At 41.7% G+C, this 18,539-nt stretch overlaps 1 protein-coding gene across 7 annotated transcripts in view; it reads right to left on the reverse strand.

The window, feature by feature from the left end:
- PRKN (parkin RBR E3 ubiquitin protein ligase) overlaps positions 1–18,539 on the reverse strand; it is a 1,201,168-nt gene that overhangs the window by 766,426 nt on the left and 416,203 nt on the right. For all 7 annotated transcript variants that reach the window (XM_055536152.1, XM_055536157.1, XM_055536158.1 and 4 more), the window contains one exon: positions 10,120–10,241. In XM_055536152.1, the coding sequence (XP_055392127.1) occupies positions 10,120–10,241 (122 nt within the window). The remainder of the gene's footprint in view (positions 1–10,119; positions 10,242–18,539) is intronic.

Consider the following 18,539-nt stretch of genomic DNA (forward strand, 5'->3'; position numbering starts at 1 on the left):
AATAACTCTCTGTCATTTAGAGTTCCACACAATGAAGAGAGCAAGCTAAAGTAAAGCAATCATCCCCTCGTACCTAGAGGTTGTTGAGCATAAGGCAAATGACCAAACACCGAGAATACATTATAAGAAAATTTCTGTATCGGGAGGGAATTTAGATTAAATGACTACAAAGTTCATTCCTGTTCTAAGACTACAGGGGGATCAACGCAAACAGTGACTATGATGCCCTCTGTCCAGTTATTCATTTCTTCCACAAAACAGGTAAAATATGCATCGTGTGTGGCACTAAAGCACAAAGGCAGAAAAGCTCCAGGCCCTGCCTCGGGCACGGAGCCCTGTCGCGGACGGGAGTAGAGGGAGCCCAGTTAACAGAGGCTTGGATATTTTCGATCACACTCCGTTCATTTTATGGTCACACGTATATACCATCTGTACTATATCTGTTTATTCAAACCCAGGAAATGACAACCACTCCAGTATTACTGCCTTGGAAATTCTATGGACAGAAAAGCCTGGTAGGTGGAAGTCCACAGGGGCCCAGAGTCAGACATGACTGAGTGACTGAGCACACACACACATATTCAGTAAGAAAGAGAAAAAGTAAAAAATAGTTTTTTGCATATTTTTAGGAGATTATGAAGGAAAACGCTTATTTGTCCATGAGATGATGCTTTTAGAAAATGGAGATGTCTGATTATTTTAACTGTAGGTGATTTCCTAGGCAGTAGGTCAGGGGATGTTTATTAAGATAGCCTTGAAAATTAAGATGAAATTCCCAATGCACAACTGAAGATGTAAAAGAAAATTCCAAAACATTTTGACGATAGAAATCCAGCTCATGAAACTAGCTGGGAGAACTCTTGGTTTACTCATACTAACAAGAGACTGCAGGGTTATAGCAGAGCTCAGAGTGTTGAGTGGCCCTTGTGGGGCTCAGGCTGAGGACTCTAACTTCCTCAGTGTTATGCCTCCCCGATGCTGAGAAAGACTGAGGGCAAGAGGAGAAGGAGACGACAGAGGAAGAGATGGTTGGATGGCATCACTTGACTCAGTGGACATGAATTTGAGCAAAGTCCGGGGAGATGGTGAAGGACAGGGAGGCCTGGCGTGGTGCAGACCATGGGGTTACAGAGAGTTGGACTCAGCTTATTGAATGAACAACAAAGCCTCCAACAAACAAGTAGAGCCAACGAGTCACATAAAGATGGTCATAATCCACGAGAGCCACCCCTTTAATTTCACGATTTCCTGTTTCCCACATGAGCCAATGCTCTTCTGTTTTCTCCTCACTAACGGACAATATATGTGTTTCACTTTTTATCCAATTCTCAAATCTTCATTTCCGCCTTAGGAAATGTAGCCTGATAAATTTGACTCTTTTCAGTAAAAAGCTGCAGAGAAAGGCCAGACTCTCCCTCAGTTGCAGACAGGAAAACAAATGTAACTCAGTATGGCTGCTTTCCACAAGACTCTAAACTCTGCTTCCCCAGATTTCTAATTCTCAGGTTGGCTCCTTTCTCACTGTGGACCCAAGTGAAGTCAATTAACCTCTCCATTTCTCATCTGGCTTCAGCGATACATTTATGCAGGTAGCCTGATATTCCCAGATGGACGACGGTATGCCTGCATAAGCACCAATGTTTCTGGAAAATAACTGCAAAAAAAACCAAACTGCAGTCATGATCTGCACTGTCTTGCCTAATTCTGTAGGTTTCTCAATGTGACTTTCTGCCCCCTCACATTTTATTAGTACCAGGTAATATGGTCATTCTTTATAATGTATCGACCAAGAATCTGCTGTGGAGTATGACAGAGCTACTAAATTCTATTTATCTTTCCCCAATGAGGTTTTAGAGCCATTTTCTTCTTAAGCAAAGAACAAATAAATTAACCCACTGCCCTAAAGATCTATTTTTTTTTCTTTCCATAATTCTTAGTAAAGCTTCTAAGTGGTCAAATGGATAATATATCAGTTTCATTCTGTAGGAAACCAGGGAGCTACATTTATGAGCAGAAACAACCCCTGAAACAGCAGAAGCATTTCACACTCAAAAACAAGTTCAGGGCTGGCCAAACCCCCTTAGTGCAGCCACAGTGATGCAGAGTATATGCCAATAAAATGTAAACTCTGGAGAAGTCAATGGCACCCCACTCCAGTACTCTTGCCTGGAAAATCCCATGGACCTCCGGAGGAGCCTGGTAGGCTGGAGTCCACGGGGTCGCTAAGAGTCGTACATGACTGAGCGACTTCACTTTCACTTTTCACTTTCCTGCATTGGAGAAGGAAATGGCAACCCACTCCAGTGTTCTTGCCTGGAGAATCTCAGGGACGGGGGAGCCTGATGGGCTGCCGTCTCGGGTCGCACAGAGTCGGACACGACTGAAGCGACTTAACAGCAGCAGCAGCATATGGCCAGGTTATAAACAATGAGATGTAAGGGGAAGCCTGCAAAGAGGCTTCTTAAAAGTATCACTGTTATTATTTCCTTTTATAAATAAATGAGACAGGCTTGGCTACTCCCCACTGTCCTGCTGGCCTGAAGACTCAATATTATGATGCCTGGTTCTGTGATGTAAGGGTCATAGACATTAAAGGTACCAGCAAACCATCAGTGTTAAGATGACCCAAGTCCTTCCGGAGTAAGCCTCTGATGAACCTGTTTTCCATCACTGAACAGCACTGTTAACCAGTAAACAAAGCCACCCTGTTTTAGAACATGTTACATTTAACTGCAACTTACAGTGAAATCATAAAGTATACAACAAAATTTCTTTAAAGAAATCTTATCTCTTCCTTTATGTTTCATGAATGTACTTAGTTTGTGATTTTTGCCAAATACTCTCTATGTTCTCTATGTAGTCCCGCAAATACTTCTAATTGTTTTAAAGCTATCATCCTAGTTCAGTTCTATTCAGTCACTCAGTCGTGTCCGACTTTTTGCGACCCCATGAACCAGAGCACACCAGGCCTCCCTGTGCATCACCAACTCCCAGAGTTCACCCAAACCCATGTCCATCAAGTTCGTGATGCCATCCAATCATCTCATCCTCTGTCGTCCCCTTCTCCTCCTGCCTTGTCTTTCCCAACATCAGGGGCTTTTCAAATGAGTCAGCTCTTCACATCAGGTGGCCAAAATATTGGAGTTTCAGATTTAACATCAGTCCTTCCAATGAACACCCAGGACTGGTCTCCTTCAGAATGGACTGGTTGGATCTCCTTGCAGTCCAAGGGACTCTCAAGAGTGTTCTCCAACACCACAGTTCAAAAGCATCAATTCTTCTGCGCTCAGCTTTCTTTATAGTCCTACTCTCACATCCATACATTACTACTGGGAAAAAAAAAAAAAAAAAAAAGCATAGCCTTGACTAGCACACCTTTATTGACAAAGTAATGTCTCTGCTTTTTAATATGCTGTCTAAGTTGGTCATAACTTTCCTTCCAAGGAGTAAGCGTGTTTTGATTTCATGGCTGCAATCACCATCTGCAGTGATTTTGGAGCCCAAAAAAATAAAGTCAGCCACTGTTTCCACTGTTTCCCCATCTATTTCCCATGAAGTGATGGGACCAGATGCCATGATCTTTCGTTTTCTGAATGTTGAGCTTCAAGCCAACCTTTTCACTCTCCTCTTTCACTTTCATCAAGAGGCTCTTTTGTTCTTCTTCACTTTCTGCCATAAGGGTGGTGTCATCTGCATGTCTGAGGTTACTGATATTTCTCCCAGCAATCTTCATTCCAATTTGTGATTCATCCAGCCCAGCATTTCTCATGATGTACTCTGCATATAAATTAAATAAGCAGGTAACAATATACAGCCTTGACATACTCCTTCCCCAATTTGGAACCAGTCTGTTGTTCCATGTCCAGTTCTAACTGTTGCTTCTTGATCTGAATACAGATTTCTCAAGAGGCAGGTCTGGTGGTCTGGTATTTCCATCCCTTTAAGAATTTTCCACAGTTTTCTGTGATCCACACTAAGTCTTTGGCATAGTCAATAAAGCAGAAGTAGATATTTTTCTGGAACTCTTAATTTTTCGATGATCCAATGGATGTTGGCTATTTGATCTCTGTCTTTTCTAAATCCAGCTTGAACATTGTTTGGTCCCAGGAAACCTTTGAGAGCTTGAGCTAAGAGCCGCATCTGACTGTATACATATATATAACTTCCTTCTTTACGGGAAGGCTCACTCTTCCCCACCAACACTTATACTTTAAATACAGGACAGACGGTACAAGGAACCATGCCTGCTGATATTCTAACCTTGAATTTGGCAGGAATCCTGGAGAAAGGGAGAGAGAAAAGCATCTTTCCTTCTCTTCATCCTGCTTCTTTTTCCAACATGCATTTCTTCTATAATTTCTAGTTAATTCTAAAAATAGTGTATAATCTACACATCTTGGAAAATCTTATTTTTCCTGTCACTTTTCTAGATTTAAAAAAAAACAGGCTTCAAGCATATGATATACTCGTCATTTGATTTTTTGCATTTCCTATCTACTGAAGGAAACAGTAATGTCATAGGTTATTTTTAAATCATTAATTTTGTTATTCATTATCACAATCAGAAATGTATACACATGGACAAAGTGACCTCCCTCTGTGTTCAACCCGATGTTATTTCTGTGTGGACGTACCTGGACCATCTTTGAACAGGCGACTGAAAATTGGCTTCCTGCCGCGTCTTTCCAATCAGTCATTGCTCACTGTTTTCCAGCGAGTGTTCATTTTTCTAAAGGCTATTTCAGTTAATGGAAACCCTGCTCAAGGTCACCATAAATTAGAGAAGATCATTTGATTTGGAGACAGGAGAAAACTTGGAGTTTCTGTAAGGTGATTCTCAAGCTATCCTCAAGGTCAGGGCAAAGCTTCAGACCACAGTTTCCCCATCCTAACATCGTGATGGAAATGACTGTTCATTTTTCTTGTTAATTTATTATGAGTTTCACATTAAATATGAAACATTTCAACAATTCAACCTTAGAGTATTACCTATGAGAGACAGCTCATTATTTTGCATTCAACACTTAAATATTGTGAAGAAATGTTGGAATTATTAATAAATCGCTGATGGCTCAGATGGAAAAGATTTTGCCTGAAATGCAGGAGATCCAAGTTCGATCCCTCGGTTGGGGAAGATCCCCTGGAGAAGGGAATGGCTACCCACTCCGCTATTTCTGCCTGGAAAATTCCATGGACAGAGGAGCCTGGCAGACTACAGTTCATGGGGTCTGAAAGAGTCAGACATGAATGAGCAATTAACACTATCACTTTACCAACAATAAGCAAAAATCATTAGGAGGGTCCTATTAAGACTCATGAAAAGCATGGAGCTTATTCCAAACTGAAATCTTTTCACCAGTTTTGTGTTTTTTTTTAAACTACATAAAAAAAAAAAAAAAAAATAACCCAAGTGGCCAAGTAGATTTTTTCTCCATGTGTATAAAAAGCTGCTTGCAGAGGCTCAGGTAAACCACACTCTGCTCCCTAACTAGTCAGCTACATGAGATTCTATTTCTTCTATAATTTTCTTTTCCTGACCAGATAAAACTGTGTAAGTTGCAGATCTTTATAAAGTTTGGAAGAATAAAACCTAACGCTTGTCTATCCTTTGCTTAGAAACCCTTCCTTTTAGTGAGTTCAGCACCTGCTAAATCATTGCCAAGACTTAACTTGTAGACCACCTGCCAGTGTGTTCAGTCAGCTGCTCCAGAGAGATACTGTTTGAAGCTATTACTAAGTGTATATATTTTATTTTTTTTATTAAAGGATAAAATTGCTTTACAGAATTTTGCTGTATACTGTCCAACCTCAACATGAATCAGCCTCCCTTTTGAACCTCCCTCCCATCTCTCTCCCCATCCCAACCCTCTAGGTTGATACAGAGCCCCTGTTTGAGTTTCTTGAGCCATACAGCAAATTCCCGTTGGCTATCGATTTTACACATGGTATTGTAAGTTTCCATGTTACTCCCTCCATGCATCTTGCCCTCTCCTCCCCTCTCCCCGTGTCCATAAGTCTATTCTCTGTCTGTTTCTGCATTACTGACTTATAAATCTATTCTTCAGCACAATTTTTCTAGATTCCGCATATGCGAGTTAGAATACGACATTTTTGTTTTAATAAAAAAGTACAGGAAATGCTATTCATTTGCTGGGAACCAGCTCTGTGTATTGTGCATGATTAGTCACTCAGCCCGGAGAAGGCAATGGCACCCCACTCCAGTACTCTTGCCTAGAAAATCCCATGGACAGAGGAGCCTGGTAGTGTGCAGTCCATGGGGTCACTAAGAGTCGGATACGACTGTCTTCACTTTCACTTTTCACTTTCATGCATTGGAGAAGGAAATGGCAACCCACTACAGTATTCTTGCCTGGAGAATCCCAGGGACCAGGGAACCTGGTGGGCTGCCGTCTATGGGGTCGCACAGAGTCGGACACGACTGAACTGACTTAGCAGCAGCAGCAGCCGCTCAGCCGTATTCGACACTGCAACCCCATGAACTATAGCTCGCCAGCCTCCTCTGTCCATGGGATTCGCCAGGCCAGAATTCTGGAGTGAGTTGCCATGCCCTCCTCCAGGGGATCTTCTCAACCCAGGGATCAAACCCAGGTCTCCCACATTGCAGGCAGATTCTTTACCAGCTGACCCATCTGGGAAGCCCAGGTACCAGTTATACTACATCTAAGAACTGTGCTAAAACTCTGGATTAAATAAAGGATCTTTGATTCCATTTTCTTTAAATCCCTAGCCATATTTTTAATAAGAGCATTTCTGAATGATATTTAAAATATGAGGGAAATAGTTGTATAATAGGCATTTATTAGTGGGTCTGTATAGCATGCAATCTATCCTTAAAAAAAAAAAAAAGGGAGGGCTTTGGAGAAAAACACAGAAAATAATTTTCACTCATGGCACCAACATTTGTTAACCATGTAATTCTGGACTCATTACTTAATTTCATGGAGTCACTTTGTTAAAAACCTTGGATAATGATACCTTCTTCTCAGGTCTGTGATAAGACTTAGAGAAAAATACAGGTGGCTCGCAAAGAGTAGGACACGACTGAAGTGGTTTAGCACACACGTACAAACACCAGCATATAAATGGAAGGAAGGCAATAAATTGTGGCAAAACAATCATACTTGCTGTGATTAATATAATTATAAAAAGGCAAACAGAATTTCTAAAGGTTGTGGATCTACCGAACCAGTGTGTGAAAGTTCAAATACAGATGCCACACGTGGGGGGCCACACACCACGTGAGATGTTGGTTAGGTCCCCTTGTTGGGGATCCAAACTGACCAGTTATCTGATCGTATGAGGCTTACAGACTCTTGGAACATAGACAGATAGATGGTGGCATGGAATGTAGGACAAAAATGTAATGATACCTGTAATAATGCAGTTGAAGTTTTGGCCTGTCAGGAGAGGAAATGATGAGAGTTGACATAAAGAGGAAGTAGGGAAGTGCCTAGGACCAGAATCCAGCAGCCCAGCTCCAAAGTCATTGTTGCAAGCTCACATCTTGCTCCCTCTGAGCCACACCTTACTTTAATCCAGCACTCACCACAGGCCAGGCTCTGATCAGCACCTAATATCCACCTACCACTTAACCCCTACAGCTCTCTACTTTGGTACATTTAGACAGTGGTTGCAGGTTGCTTCTTTCTCTTTTGCTTTATCTTTCCCCACCAATGAAAAATATGTTTAAACGAGAAGTTTCACATAAAATTTTACCCCTGTGGTTTCTCTTGACTCAGTACAAGCTTGGGTGGCCCTCCCCTCCCGCCACTACCACTGCTAACCGCTGGCAGGAGCAGCCTCCTGTACATGGGCCCTGACTCTCCCAACTTCTGCGGTTCTCACCCCGGCCCACTGCCTGCGTCTGACTTAGTTTTTACTTCACCTGTCTGAGCACCGAAGCTATTTGGGCACATGACCCTCAGGTCAGCAGGTCTGTGTGGTAAAGAGGAGGAGACTGCAGAGCTTAGATGGTGAGCTCACCCTACTTGGTTCAGCCCCTCGTCCACCAGGTGTAAGTTCCCATTTTCTGAATCTCCTTAAGCCTCATTTTACTCAAATCTAAAGTAGGGTTACTAACAGTGCTTAACTCAGAGTGTTATGAAATAATTAAATAAGATGCTGCCTGAAAAGAATTAAGCTTACAATTCAGTAATGATTTTTTATTGCTGTCTTTTATTAAGAGCCATTGGAAGCTGAGGCAATCAGGACCGGAGTCCAGATGAGAGGCACAGAAGAGGCTGTGGATTGCACTTGGAAATTTGTAGCCCAGGAGAGAACCAACTTTAGAGCAGCCCATTTCCCAGACAGAAGTACTGTCCAGTGACACCCAGAAAAAGGTGTACTCCAGTGGGTGCAGACAATCCCAGGCATCCTTCATGGATCTGTCTCCCTGAGTGGATCCCCCTGTGGAGCTGAAATGCTGTATCATGATGGAGCTTTGAATTACATTTGTGAGTAATTCCATTTTTGCAGGCTTGCGTTAGCAAGCCACGATTTCCTGATTAATAAGTACACCCTTCAGGTTCTTTCACAGTGCTCCTTTACCACCTGTCTGCCAAGACACCACAGTAATCTAGACCCTCAGCTATCAACCCTATATATATAGTTGAATAATCAACCTCTTTGCCTGCAGTCTGTCACCATACTCAGTCCCAGTGATAAACATCTCCAGTGATAAGAAACAGTCTTAAAACATCCCTTTACGCATGGCCTCTGTGACGCTTTGCCTTCGTCCCTTAGCCTGCAGAACAAAATCTAAAGGCACTAGCCATCACTGGGGCCTGACGGGTAAGCGGTGCAGCTCTGCACGACAGCCCTGTCGCCTGCAGAGTTCTTTGTGCTCTGGCGCGTCCTGGGCTCTGTCTCAGCACTAAGCTGATCAGAATGTCCTTCAATCTCTTAAAGACATCAGCATCCACATTATTTTAGCCAAATTTTACACTGTTATCATGCTGAGGCCCTGAACACTGTGCCAGTGTTTTTGTATCAGAGGTTGACCAGCAAACCTTTTCTCTAAAGGGCCAGAGAGTAAACACATCTGGGTGTGTAGGCCATGCAGTCCATGTCGACACTGCTCAACCCTGATCCAGGGCACAAGAACACTGGTACAGACAATATGCACAGACATGGGAGGAGCCACGTGTCAAAACTTTATGATGACACTGGAATGTAAATTTCATGTCATGATCCATGGGTCATGCAATTTCATTCTTTTAAGTTTCCCAACCACTTAAAACCATACAAAACACTCTCAGCTTGGGGACTGTACAAAACAAGCAGAGGCCACAGTGCAGCGTGATTTCCAACCATATTTTATATGCATACTGGTCCTGGATCCACAACTCCCTTTTCATTTTTTTATTGAGGTATGACTTACCTCAAGTGCGCCAACTTTAAATAAATACTGTAGTAAATTTTGACATCAGCATACAACCATGTTCATATCACACAGGTCCAGATATGAAATGTTCCCAGGATCTTCAAAGGTATCCTTCCTGCCTGCTTCTGTAAGATACGCCCAATCAGCCTCTATATTTCCTGAATGGAGATCCATCCAGTCCATCCTAAAGGAAATCAGTCCTGAATATTCATTGGAAGGACTGATGCTGAAGCTGAAACTCCAATACTTGGCCACCTGATGCGAGGAAATGACTCACTGGAAAGACCCTGACGCTGGGAAAGATTGAAGGCGGGAGGAGAAGGGGAAGAAAGAGAATGAGATGGTTGGATGGCCTCCCTGACATGATGGACATGAGTTTGGGTAAACTCTAGGAGGTGGCGATGGACAGGGAGGCCTGGTGTGCTGCAGTCCATGGGGTCGCAGAGAGTCGGACACGGCTGAGCGACTGAACTGAACTGAACTGATATTTCCTGTCAATAGGCCTGGATTAAAGAAATGGGGGTACTGACGCCATCCTACCCAAACTTTTACAGAGCTGTGTATTTTTAAATGAAACTTCAGATACCGTTAATCATTACAAGCACATGGAAGGCAAATTTCCGGTGATGGGTGATATCTGATGAGAAACCCTGAAAGGCAATCTAGGAATACACATTCCTTTTTCCGGGCAGGCTGCCCATGCCGCATCTCCTTACCTGGGCCAAGGTGAGTGTTGCTTGTTGGCAGGTGCTGCAACGCACCCTGAGCTTTCCCGGCTGCACTCCTTGACACGGGCCTTTGCAGTAGACATAAAAGCTGTTGTAGGTCGGTCTACCTGCTGGGAAAACAGGCAGAGAGAGCAGCCAGTCAATGCGGATCCACACTGAGACTTAACTCCTCCTGAACATTTGGAAACATTAGTAGAATAAATGTTACAATGAAGATCCAACAATTAAAATTTAGAAAATGCAGTTCTTTGCTCAAAAGAGTGAAACATTTTTCCTTCTTCTTGGAAAAATGAGCCCTGTGACTTACTCAGCAAAGTAGCAACCAGCTTGCTGCTGGGAGAGCTGGCTAAGGGTATCTGCAACACAAGGAAATTAATCACATACTTTGCAGTAGACATTTTTAAAAGGATGATGATGTAAGACCATTTGAAATGTAGAGGCCCCTGCTCCCAGATTTTATTTTATGCATCTCTACCCAGTCTTCAAGGCTTCTGATTTTTCCTCTTAAACTTGTATCTTTTAGCCCCAAACTTCTCATGATTTGAATGGGATCATCACAGTTCGCTGAAATTTCCAATGAAGACTTTCCAACATGAAGTCACACACAAAATAAAACACAAGCCCAAAGGGGCTTAGCACACTCAGAAATCCTGTGTGGAAATGGGTGCTTTGTCTAGACAAATGGCATTCAAATAATACATGCAAAAGCTGCAAAAACATTTAGAAAAAGATAAACATCTCTGATCATTTCTCTCAAATAACCCCATGCAGAATAGTATCAGCCTGTAAACTAGGGCAAGTTTCTTTTGAATCATTTACCTCTACATCTACAAAAGCTAACTGTATCCGGACACACTTACCAGTAAAATAACCGACTTCCAAATTTCTAAAATTACTAAAGAGTCCTTTTGATCTTAACTTTACTTCTTGATAGGTGGGGTATCATAAAATGCCATGGCATAAGGATTTGTTTAAAATTTTACTATTAGCATTAAGAACATGTAGAAATTATGAATAAATAGTAAACATGGTTGATCATTAAGAACAAAAACCTTGAGACATTCAAACATGTGTGGTTTAGTAAAAACAATTAGTGCAGACAATAACGAGAAAACAGAAACGATCCTAAAGTCTTATGCAACTCCGTTTGCTTTGCTAACTTCCAAAAACGGGCTCTGCAGACATATCCAAGTGTCCTTTGTCTAGTAGCCATCTCTACTAATATTGTCGGTGAGAATACACTGTAAACTGTAAAGCATAATAAAGATGTAATAATAAAGTTTTATAATTATTTTCTGGCAAGATACTTTCAAATTATGAATTATGAGATTAATATTTAGTTTCTGTGTGAAAGGGAAGATGAATTATACATATATATTTGCAGTGATATGAGGCTAGATTTTCGGAACTGGGTTATTTTCAAATATTTTTTGATACTGATTTCTAACACAATTCCACAGTGATAAGATAACAGACTCTATATGATTTCAATATTTTAGACCATGAAAATTCGGCACCTTGTTGTTTATCCCTGGATATGTTCCAGGGTCTCCTAGCCTATGGGAACTTGAATAGAATTTGTATTCTACTACTGTGTGAATATTATATAAATCTTAATTATTTTGAATTGGTTCACAGTGTTTTTCAGTTCCACTTTGTTGTTATTGTTGTTTAATCATTCAATTGTGTCCAGTTCTTTGTGACCCCATGGAGTGTAGCCTGTCAGGCTCCTCTGTCCATTGGATTTCCTGGGTAAGAATACGGGAGTGGGTTGCTATTTCCTTCTCCAAGGGATCTTCCCAAATCATGGGTCAAACCTGAATTTCCTGCATGAGCAGGAGGATTCCTCACCACTGAGCCATCAGGGAAGTTTTTAGGTCTACTACATCCTTCTAATACTCTGTATATTCATTCTAGTAATTTTTGAGAGTGTGATGTTCAAATTCCAACTAAAATCTTAGTTTATCTAATAAAAATAATTTTAATATGTAGTAGAACTTTATATAACCTTTTTCTGTATTTTCCAAGTCTCTTGTAAATGTGTTACCATTCTTTCGTATTCTAAAAGAAAAAATATATAAGGCGTGATAAAGATGTCAAGTTTTATCATTTTATCATTTACTAGCAATATATTTTATAATTATTAATTTCCAGAGATTAATATTAGCTTTAATGTGAAAAGGAAGATGAATTATTGGTAGTGATATGACACTATGATTTTTGAGGATTCTTTGCAGCTTTAGTGCCTTATTCTGCAAGATATTCAAGTCTATGAGTATTAATAGCAATTAGCAAATACAACAACGACATAACATGTATTCTTAAAGTTTTATGTACATCATAAAATGCAACAAACAGAACCATATATTAAAGTTATCGAAATACCATAAGAACTGACAGAAGATCACAAGAACTCTGAAAACTTTCATGAGTACTATGGCAGGAGCAGTGAAGGAGGAAGGAGACTTTATTGTTAAAAATTGTATCAGCAATATGACCAAAATCAATTTACCATTTTCATAACCTACTGTGAAGCTTAAACCAAAAAATAGGGGAGGGGGAGGGAGGAAGAAAAGAATGAAAAAAAGAAATGCTTACAAAGGGGGTGGCGTGGGGCGCAAAGACACCAGCATTGTTGAAAGCGCACATTAGCAGGACTTGACAATAGTAAATGAAGCATCTCGGAAACTGCAGGGAACTAAGTGATTTTTCTCTTTCCCTTAGGGCAAGAGCAACGTTCGCAATATTGTTTCAGCTAACGACAGAGCCAGGCAGAATCTGAAGACTGGAACACCCACCTCTGTGTGCTACAACCTTCGAACTAAAGTCCTTGACAAGTTAGGCAGAAAATACTGCATGCCAATGCGGGTGCCCTAGAAGCATACACGATGACATGCAATCTATTACACAGCGCGTCTCAGAGCCAGCACAAGCTGGGGGTTAATAGCCAGTTGAAGGAAGGATCAAGGGCAGGCCAGTCTTGGCTAAGGCGCTTTGCAAGCTGTTGGCTTGACGTGGTCAAGCAGCTGGGCCTTCCGGTAAACCCTGAAAGCCCTTTTTCAGGACACCTTCCCTACCTACTTGGCAACATCACACCATTCCAAGTTGGCAAGCTTCTCTGGCACGCTGAGGTCTGGAGTGCACAGGACGGGAATAAGCACAAATGACACCCTCACCATCTTCTGGGCAACGTTCCCATCAGCTGGATGGAAGAGTATAAGGTAGAGACTTAAAAACGGAGCCATAACCCCTAAAGGAACAAGGCAATGGGAACAATGACCCCTAAAACATTTCTCTTTGTATATAGCGGCCTACAGTTAATAACATGAATCTTCCCCTCTCTTACTTCTTTTTGAATCTAATTTTTTTCCTCTACTAATCAACTCTGACACATTGCAAACTCTTCACTGTCCAAAATAATCAAAGCACTTGTGTTTGTGTTATAGATTTCCCTCTTTATATATAATAAGTTTTCAAACCTGGAGATATTTCAAAAATCTTACAAATTATCACCTTCCCTGCAATTCACTCATAATGAACATTTTCCCATATTTTGAGTGTGCTCTGTGTGTGTACATATACATATATACACCTATACTGCACATAAACATTAATACTTTTTGGCTGAATTACTTATAATTAAGTTACAGACATGATGCTACTTCACCCCTAAATCGTCCAACATCCTAATACCACAGAGTTTCTAGAGTGATTTTGTCATTTCAGCTGTTCTCTCTGACCAATGGGGTGTATGTCAAGTCCACCTTACAGAACATGAGGGTGGCGTGCACACTGTTTCAAGGTGTCAAACCAAAGTATCAGGGAATCTGTAGTCAGACCATGTTATGTGCTGCCAAGTTGAGGCGGTCCTCTCGCTGCAGGACTCCACAGAGTGCGAAGACAGGACATACTGGGCACAGCACATCCCTGACTTTATCAGACTTCAGAAGAGTACCTTTTCTTGAGCATCTTGTGTTGATGTATTTCTCAGGAGAAAAAAAAAAAAAATGGAGGAAGGATACAACCCACTGTGTAGGGCTTGATCAACAGCAAGCCCAAGGGCTAAAGTTTATGAACACAGAGGTAGACACCACTGTTGAAGAGCCTGCTGACAACTAAGCTCACCCCTCCACCCCGAGTCATCAATAAACTTACATATTTATTTTCTCAGGAACCAGAAGGGTGGGTCTGCTGAGTAATGATTTCACAGTGCACTCATTTCATTCAGATGCTCTTTTTTTTTTTTCCTGGATAGATGTTATTGGAATTTTCCAGGCTAAAATACTGGAGTGGGTTGCCATTTCCTTCTCCAGGGCATCTTCCCGACCCAGGGATGGAATCCAGGTCCCCTGCATTGCAGGCAGACGCTTTACTGTCTGAGACACCAGGGAAACCCTAGTTAATGTGCAGGGCCCTGTTAAAGTTTGAGTCACTGTGTCCATTCAAAGCATCCATAAGGCCTTCTTGTGCCAAGTCGCTCAGTCGTGTCCAACCCTTTGCGAACCCCTGTACTGTAGCCCACCAGGCTCCTCTGTCCATGAGATACTCCAGGCAAGAATACTGGAGTGGGTTGCCATTTCCTTCTCCAAAGGCTTTCTTAGCATTGTCATTTTATCATTATCTTTAGGTTTTCTCTCCCAGTTTGCTTAACATTATGCTTCCTCAAGTATTTTCTCTTATTCTCCTTTCTTGATTTCTTGCCCCCCCCCCTAAAAAATGCCAAACACACATGAACAATATTCACCACCTATCCAGTAAAGTCCCTACTCAAAAAGAAGATATATTATTTGCTTTGGTGTTTTGAAAAAACAGCATAATATGCAGTTTTCAGTTTTCGTGTATTTTAGGTGATGGGCTTATGGCCTGAAGATGTTGTTTTTATAAGATAAATGAACGCTTAAGAAAACTCATTCCGATTCTGACAAAAACGTTTCATTGACCTCAGAAGTTTATGTCACTGGTTGTCATAGAGAAATCAAGAGTTTAATTGCCTGGATAATTTGTTTTCTAGGGGAGAAGAGAAGTGAGTTTTCACGTACTTTATACCTAGGTAAGATAATGTTCAGTATCTATCCACTATAAAGCTGCAGGAGCACACGTGACTTAAAGTTATTTTTATCACATATGAGCTAATTAAAACATCAAGCAGATCAAGCTGCTGGTGAGAACTTTCTGTGGGCATGAAAATGTGAACCAACCGGAACTCTCTCACACAGTAGCCACAAGGACCTATTGAGAAGCTGGCTAGGAACTACATTAGCATAGCCGTACATGGGTAACATCTCCTAAAGCGGACAGCACGGAAGAAAGTACCTATCAGTGATGTCTTGTACCCTCTCGCCCTCCCTTGTTAGACACACAGATGACAACGCTAAGAAGATTCTTTGGTCACATTGAGAAGTGCAGTAGCCAGCTGTTAAGGGTACTGATATGAGGACAATGAAGGCTGGAGAGAGGAGGGCGGGAGTGGGAGGTCTGAGCTGGAGACTCAGAGGGAGACAGAGACAGGACCAGGCCTCTTGCCGTCTCCTCCTCCACACACCCCCACTCCTGACACCCTCTTGGGTACTGCTCGCCTTCCGCCCGTCTCCACTGATATCACCACCTTGGAAATCTGACCCACATATTCAAGATGCAGTTGGAATGGCATTTCCCATGAAGTCTTCCCTTGATTTCTCCTGAAGTAAAAGATATTTCCCAAAATAATCAGGAAAAGTAAGAAAGACCATCCAGCTAAGTCTTGTCACTTTTACACCGTAGACTTGTCCAAACATCAGAAAACCAGCATCTAAGAAGAAGGAACAAAGCATCTTGCACAGACTTCATCCAGCTCTTGCCCAGCACCCAGCCCGGCAGCAGGATTTTCAGCTTCTGCTCTCCGGCCCCTTTGGACCCCAGTTTAGTTCCTGTTTTGTAAATACTGAGGATGTGATATTATCGCTGTCTGCACCACTTAGCTGCATTGATCAACTCTAACCAGCCATACTCCCTTAGTTTACCCCTTCCTTGAGTCACTTAGGGAATAACCCAGTCCTGTTTGGCTCCTACTACCCCACTGTGGAATAGATTCATGACCAGAGTTTCTGAACCCATGACCTTGATCCTGTGATAAGGATCTGGGACACAGAGAACCTCCTGTCCCCAAATTTGCCAGAATTCTTGCTCTTGTATTTTTGGGTGGTGGTCCTTCTGCCTGTGCTCAACCAAATGCGCTGGAATATAACCCCTGGTGGCTCAGACAGTAAAGAATCTGCCGGCAACACAGGAAACCTGGGTTTGATCCCTACCTTGGGAAGATCCCCTGGAAAAGGGAATAGCTACCCACTCCAGTATTCTTGCCTGGAGAATCCCACGGACAGGGGAGCCTGGCAGGCTACAGTTCATGGGATTGCAACACTTTCACTTTTTTTTCACATGACTTGTGTGAAAAGTCATGAAGGCCAGCAAGCTATCTTTGCACAAATCATTTCTCCTCATGCTGGCCTGATACTATCTATTAATTCTAGTTTGAACAATGCATATTGAACCAATTTAAGGCAGTTCCATATAAAGTCCATTCAATGTATATTCCTAGAATCATCTCTTCTGCATGAAATCTTCTGTGGATCATCAAAAACACGGAGGACATGTGCACTCCAGCCTAATGAAAACCGGAAAAAGAATGGTGCCCCACAGTCTCTGTGTACTTGTCCCGCCTTTTCTATTATTACAACTCCCCTGCTTCACTTTTCCAAATGACTTGGGCAGTTCCTTAAATTTAGTCAGCATTCAATAAATATTCATCAGATGTCTCATATTTTACATGATGTGAAAGTTGGAGCAGGTATGATGGCATCAGAGAAAAATTCATATAAAATACAATGTATGCTTGTCTGTGTGCTCAGGCATGTCTGCCTCTTTGCAACCCTTTGGACTGCAGCCCACCAGGCTCCTCTTTCCCTGGTATTCTCCAGGGAAGAATACCAGAGTGGGTTGCCATTCCCTTCTCCAGGGGATCTTTCCAAACCAGGGATCAAACCCATGTCTCCTGCATTGCAGACAGGTTCTTTACCTGCTTGAGCCATCAAGGAAGCCCCCAAAATCAAGTAGCCATGATTATCAAATATCTAGAATAACTTTCCACCAGCCAAACTTACCAGATTAGATTCAAACATCCTTCAAAATATTAGCATATTGGATTTTAAATAAATAATATTATCTTAACATCACAAATTATTAGTATGATAAATAAAAGTAAAACAAAATAGAATACTGAAAAAGTTTATATAGAATTTAGTATAATTAAATGTTAAGTGAAAAAAAAACTGCATTCTGAAAGTTTATAAGTAGAACTACTTTAAAGGAGGACAGTTATTACACGTAAACACTTTCACTTCCATCCTTATCCACTGGGTTACTACACCCCACTGAATGCAACCACATCATTCCACGCTTTTTTAACAAGCCATCTTCTTAGCTCCTGCACAGTAACCAAGGTGATGCTGTACTATAAACAACTTCCAATTATATAACCATCCACCCAGTGTGTGTACTTTGAAAACATGTTTAGCAGTCTCTAAGGAGGCTCTACCCTTAAAGTTATAACTTAATTCTCAATTTTTGTGCTAGGGTTTTTTAAATTAATATATCTGCCACATAATTTCATCTGGTGAAGCAAAATCTGCTGATTAAAGCAAATGTCTCTGCCTGGATTTTGCGGCTGTTGTTGTTGCTGCCAATTTATTTTTTCATTATTCATTTTAATAGTAATAACCAAACCTCTACTGCCAAGAGAAGAAATGTAGAGTGAAGCATACTTTAAGAAATAGTTTTAAATAAATAACCAGGATTTAAGCCAAGTGGCGTAAACCCAGATATGAACTTGGGCAGGAGAACAGGTAAGGTGGATCCTAGAAAAGTCTCAACTCTTCACTATGTTGAGCGAAGGTCAGAAACTCAAATTTAGATGGCAGTAACTGTTGACGCTGCCGTCTATGGGGTCGCACGGAGTCGGACACGACTGAAGCGGCTTGGCAGCAGCTGCTGACACTGCGGATGGCATGCACGGCTCCCCAGAAGATAATCTGTGTGCTCCAGGACGTGCCCATCTAGGGCAGGCCAAGCCTTGTGTTGTCACCCTTGGCAAATCAACTGACTCCCAGTGCTGTTTTCTTCTCTGCAAAATGGAGATGGTGATAGTACCTAACTCACAGGCTTTTGTAAGAACGTTTGAGAGAATAATACAGGTGAAGCACTCTGCCCAGTGTCTGATTCATGTTACCTATTTTCATTTGCTGCCAAGAAATATGGACCCTGAGTTATTCCCAGGTACTCATACCTCTGAGCACTTCATACCCTGGACTCCTCAGTGACCACTGTCCTGCTGTTATAAATGAATCACCATTTATATTCTTACACACCATGTCCAT

Source organism: Bubalus kerabau, chromosome 9 (genome assembly GCF_029407905.1).
Source record: "Bubalus kerabau isolate K-KA32 ecotype Philippines breed swamp buffalo chromosome 9, PCC_UOA_SB_1v2, whole genome shotgun sequence".
In the NCBI taxonomy this organism is placed as follows: domain Eukaryota; kingdom Metazoa; phylum Chordata; class Mammalia; order Artiodactyla; family Bovidae; genus Bubalus; species Bubalus kerabau.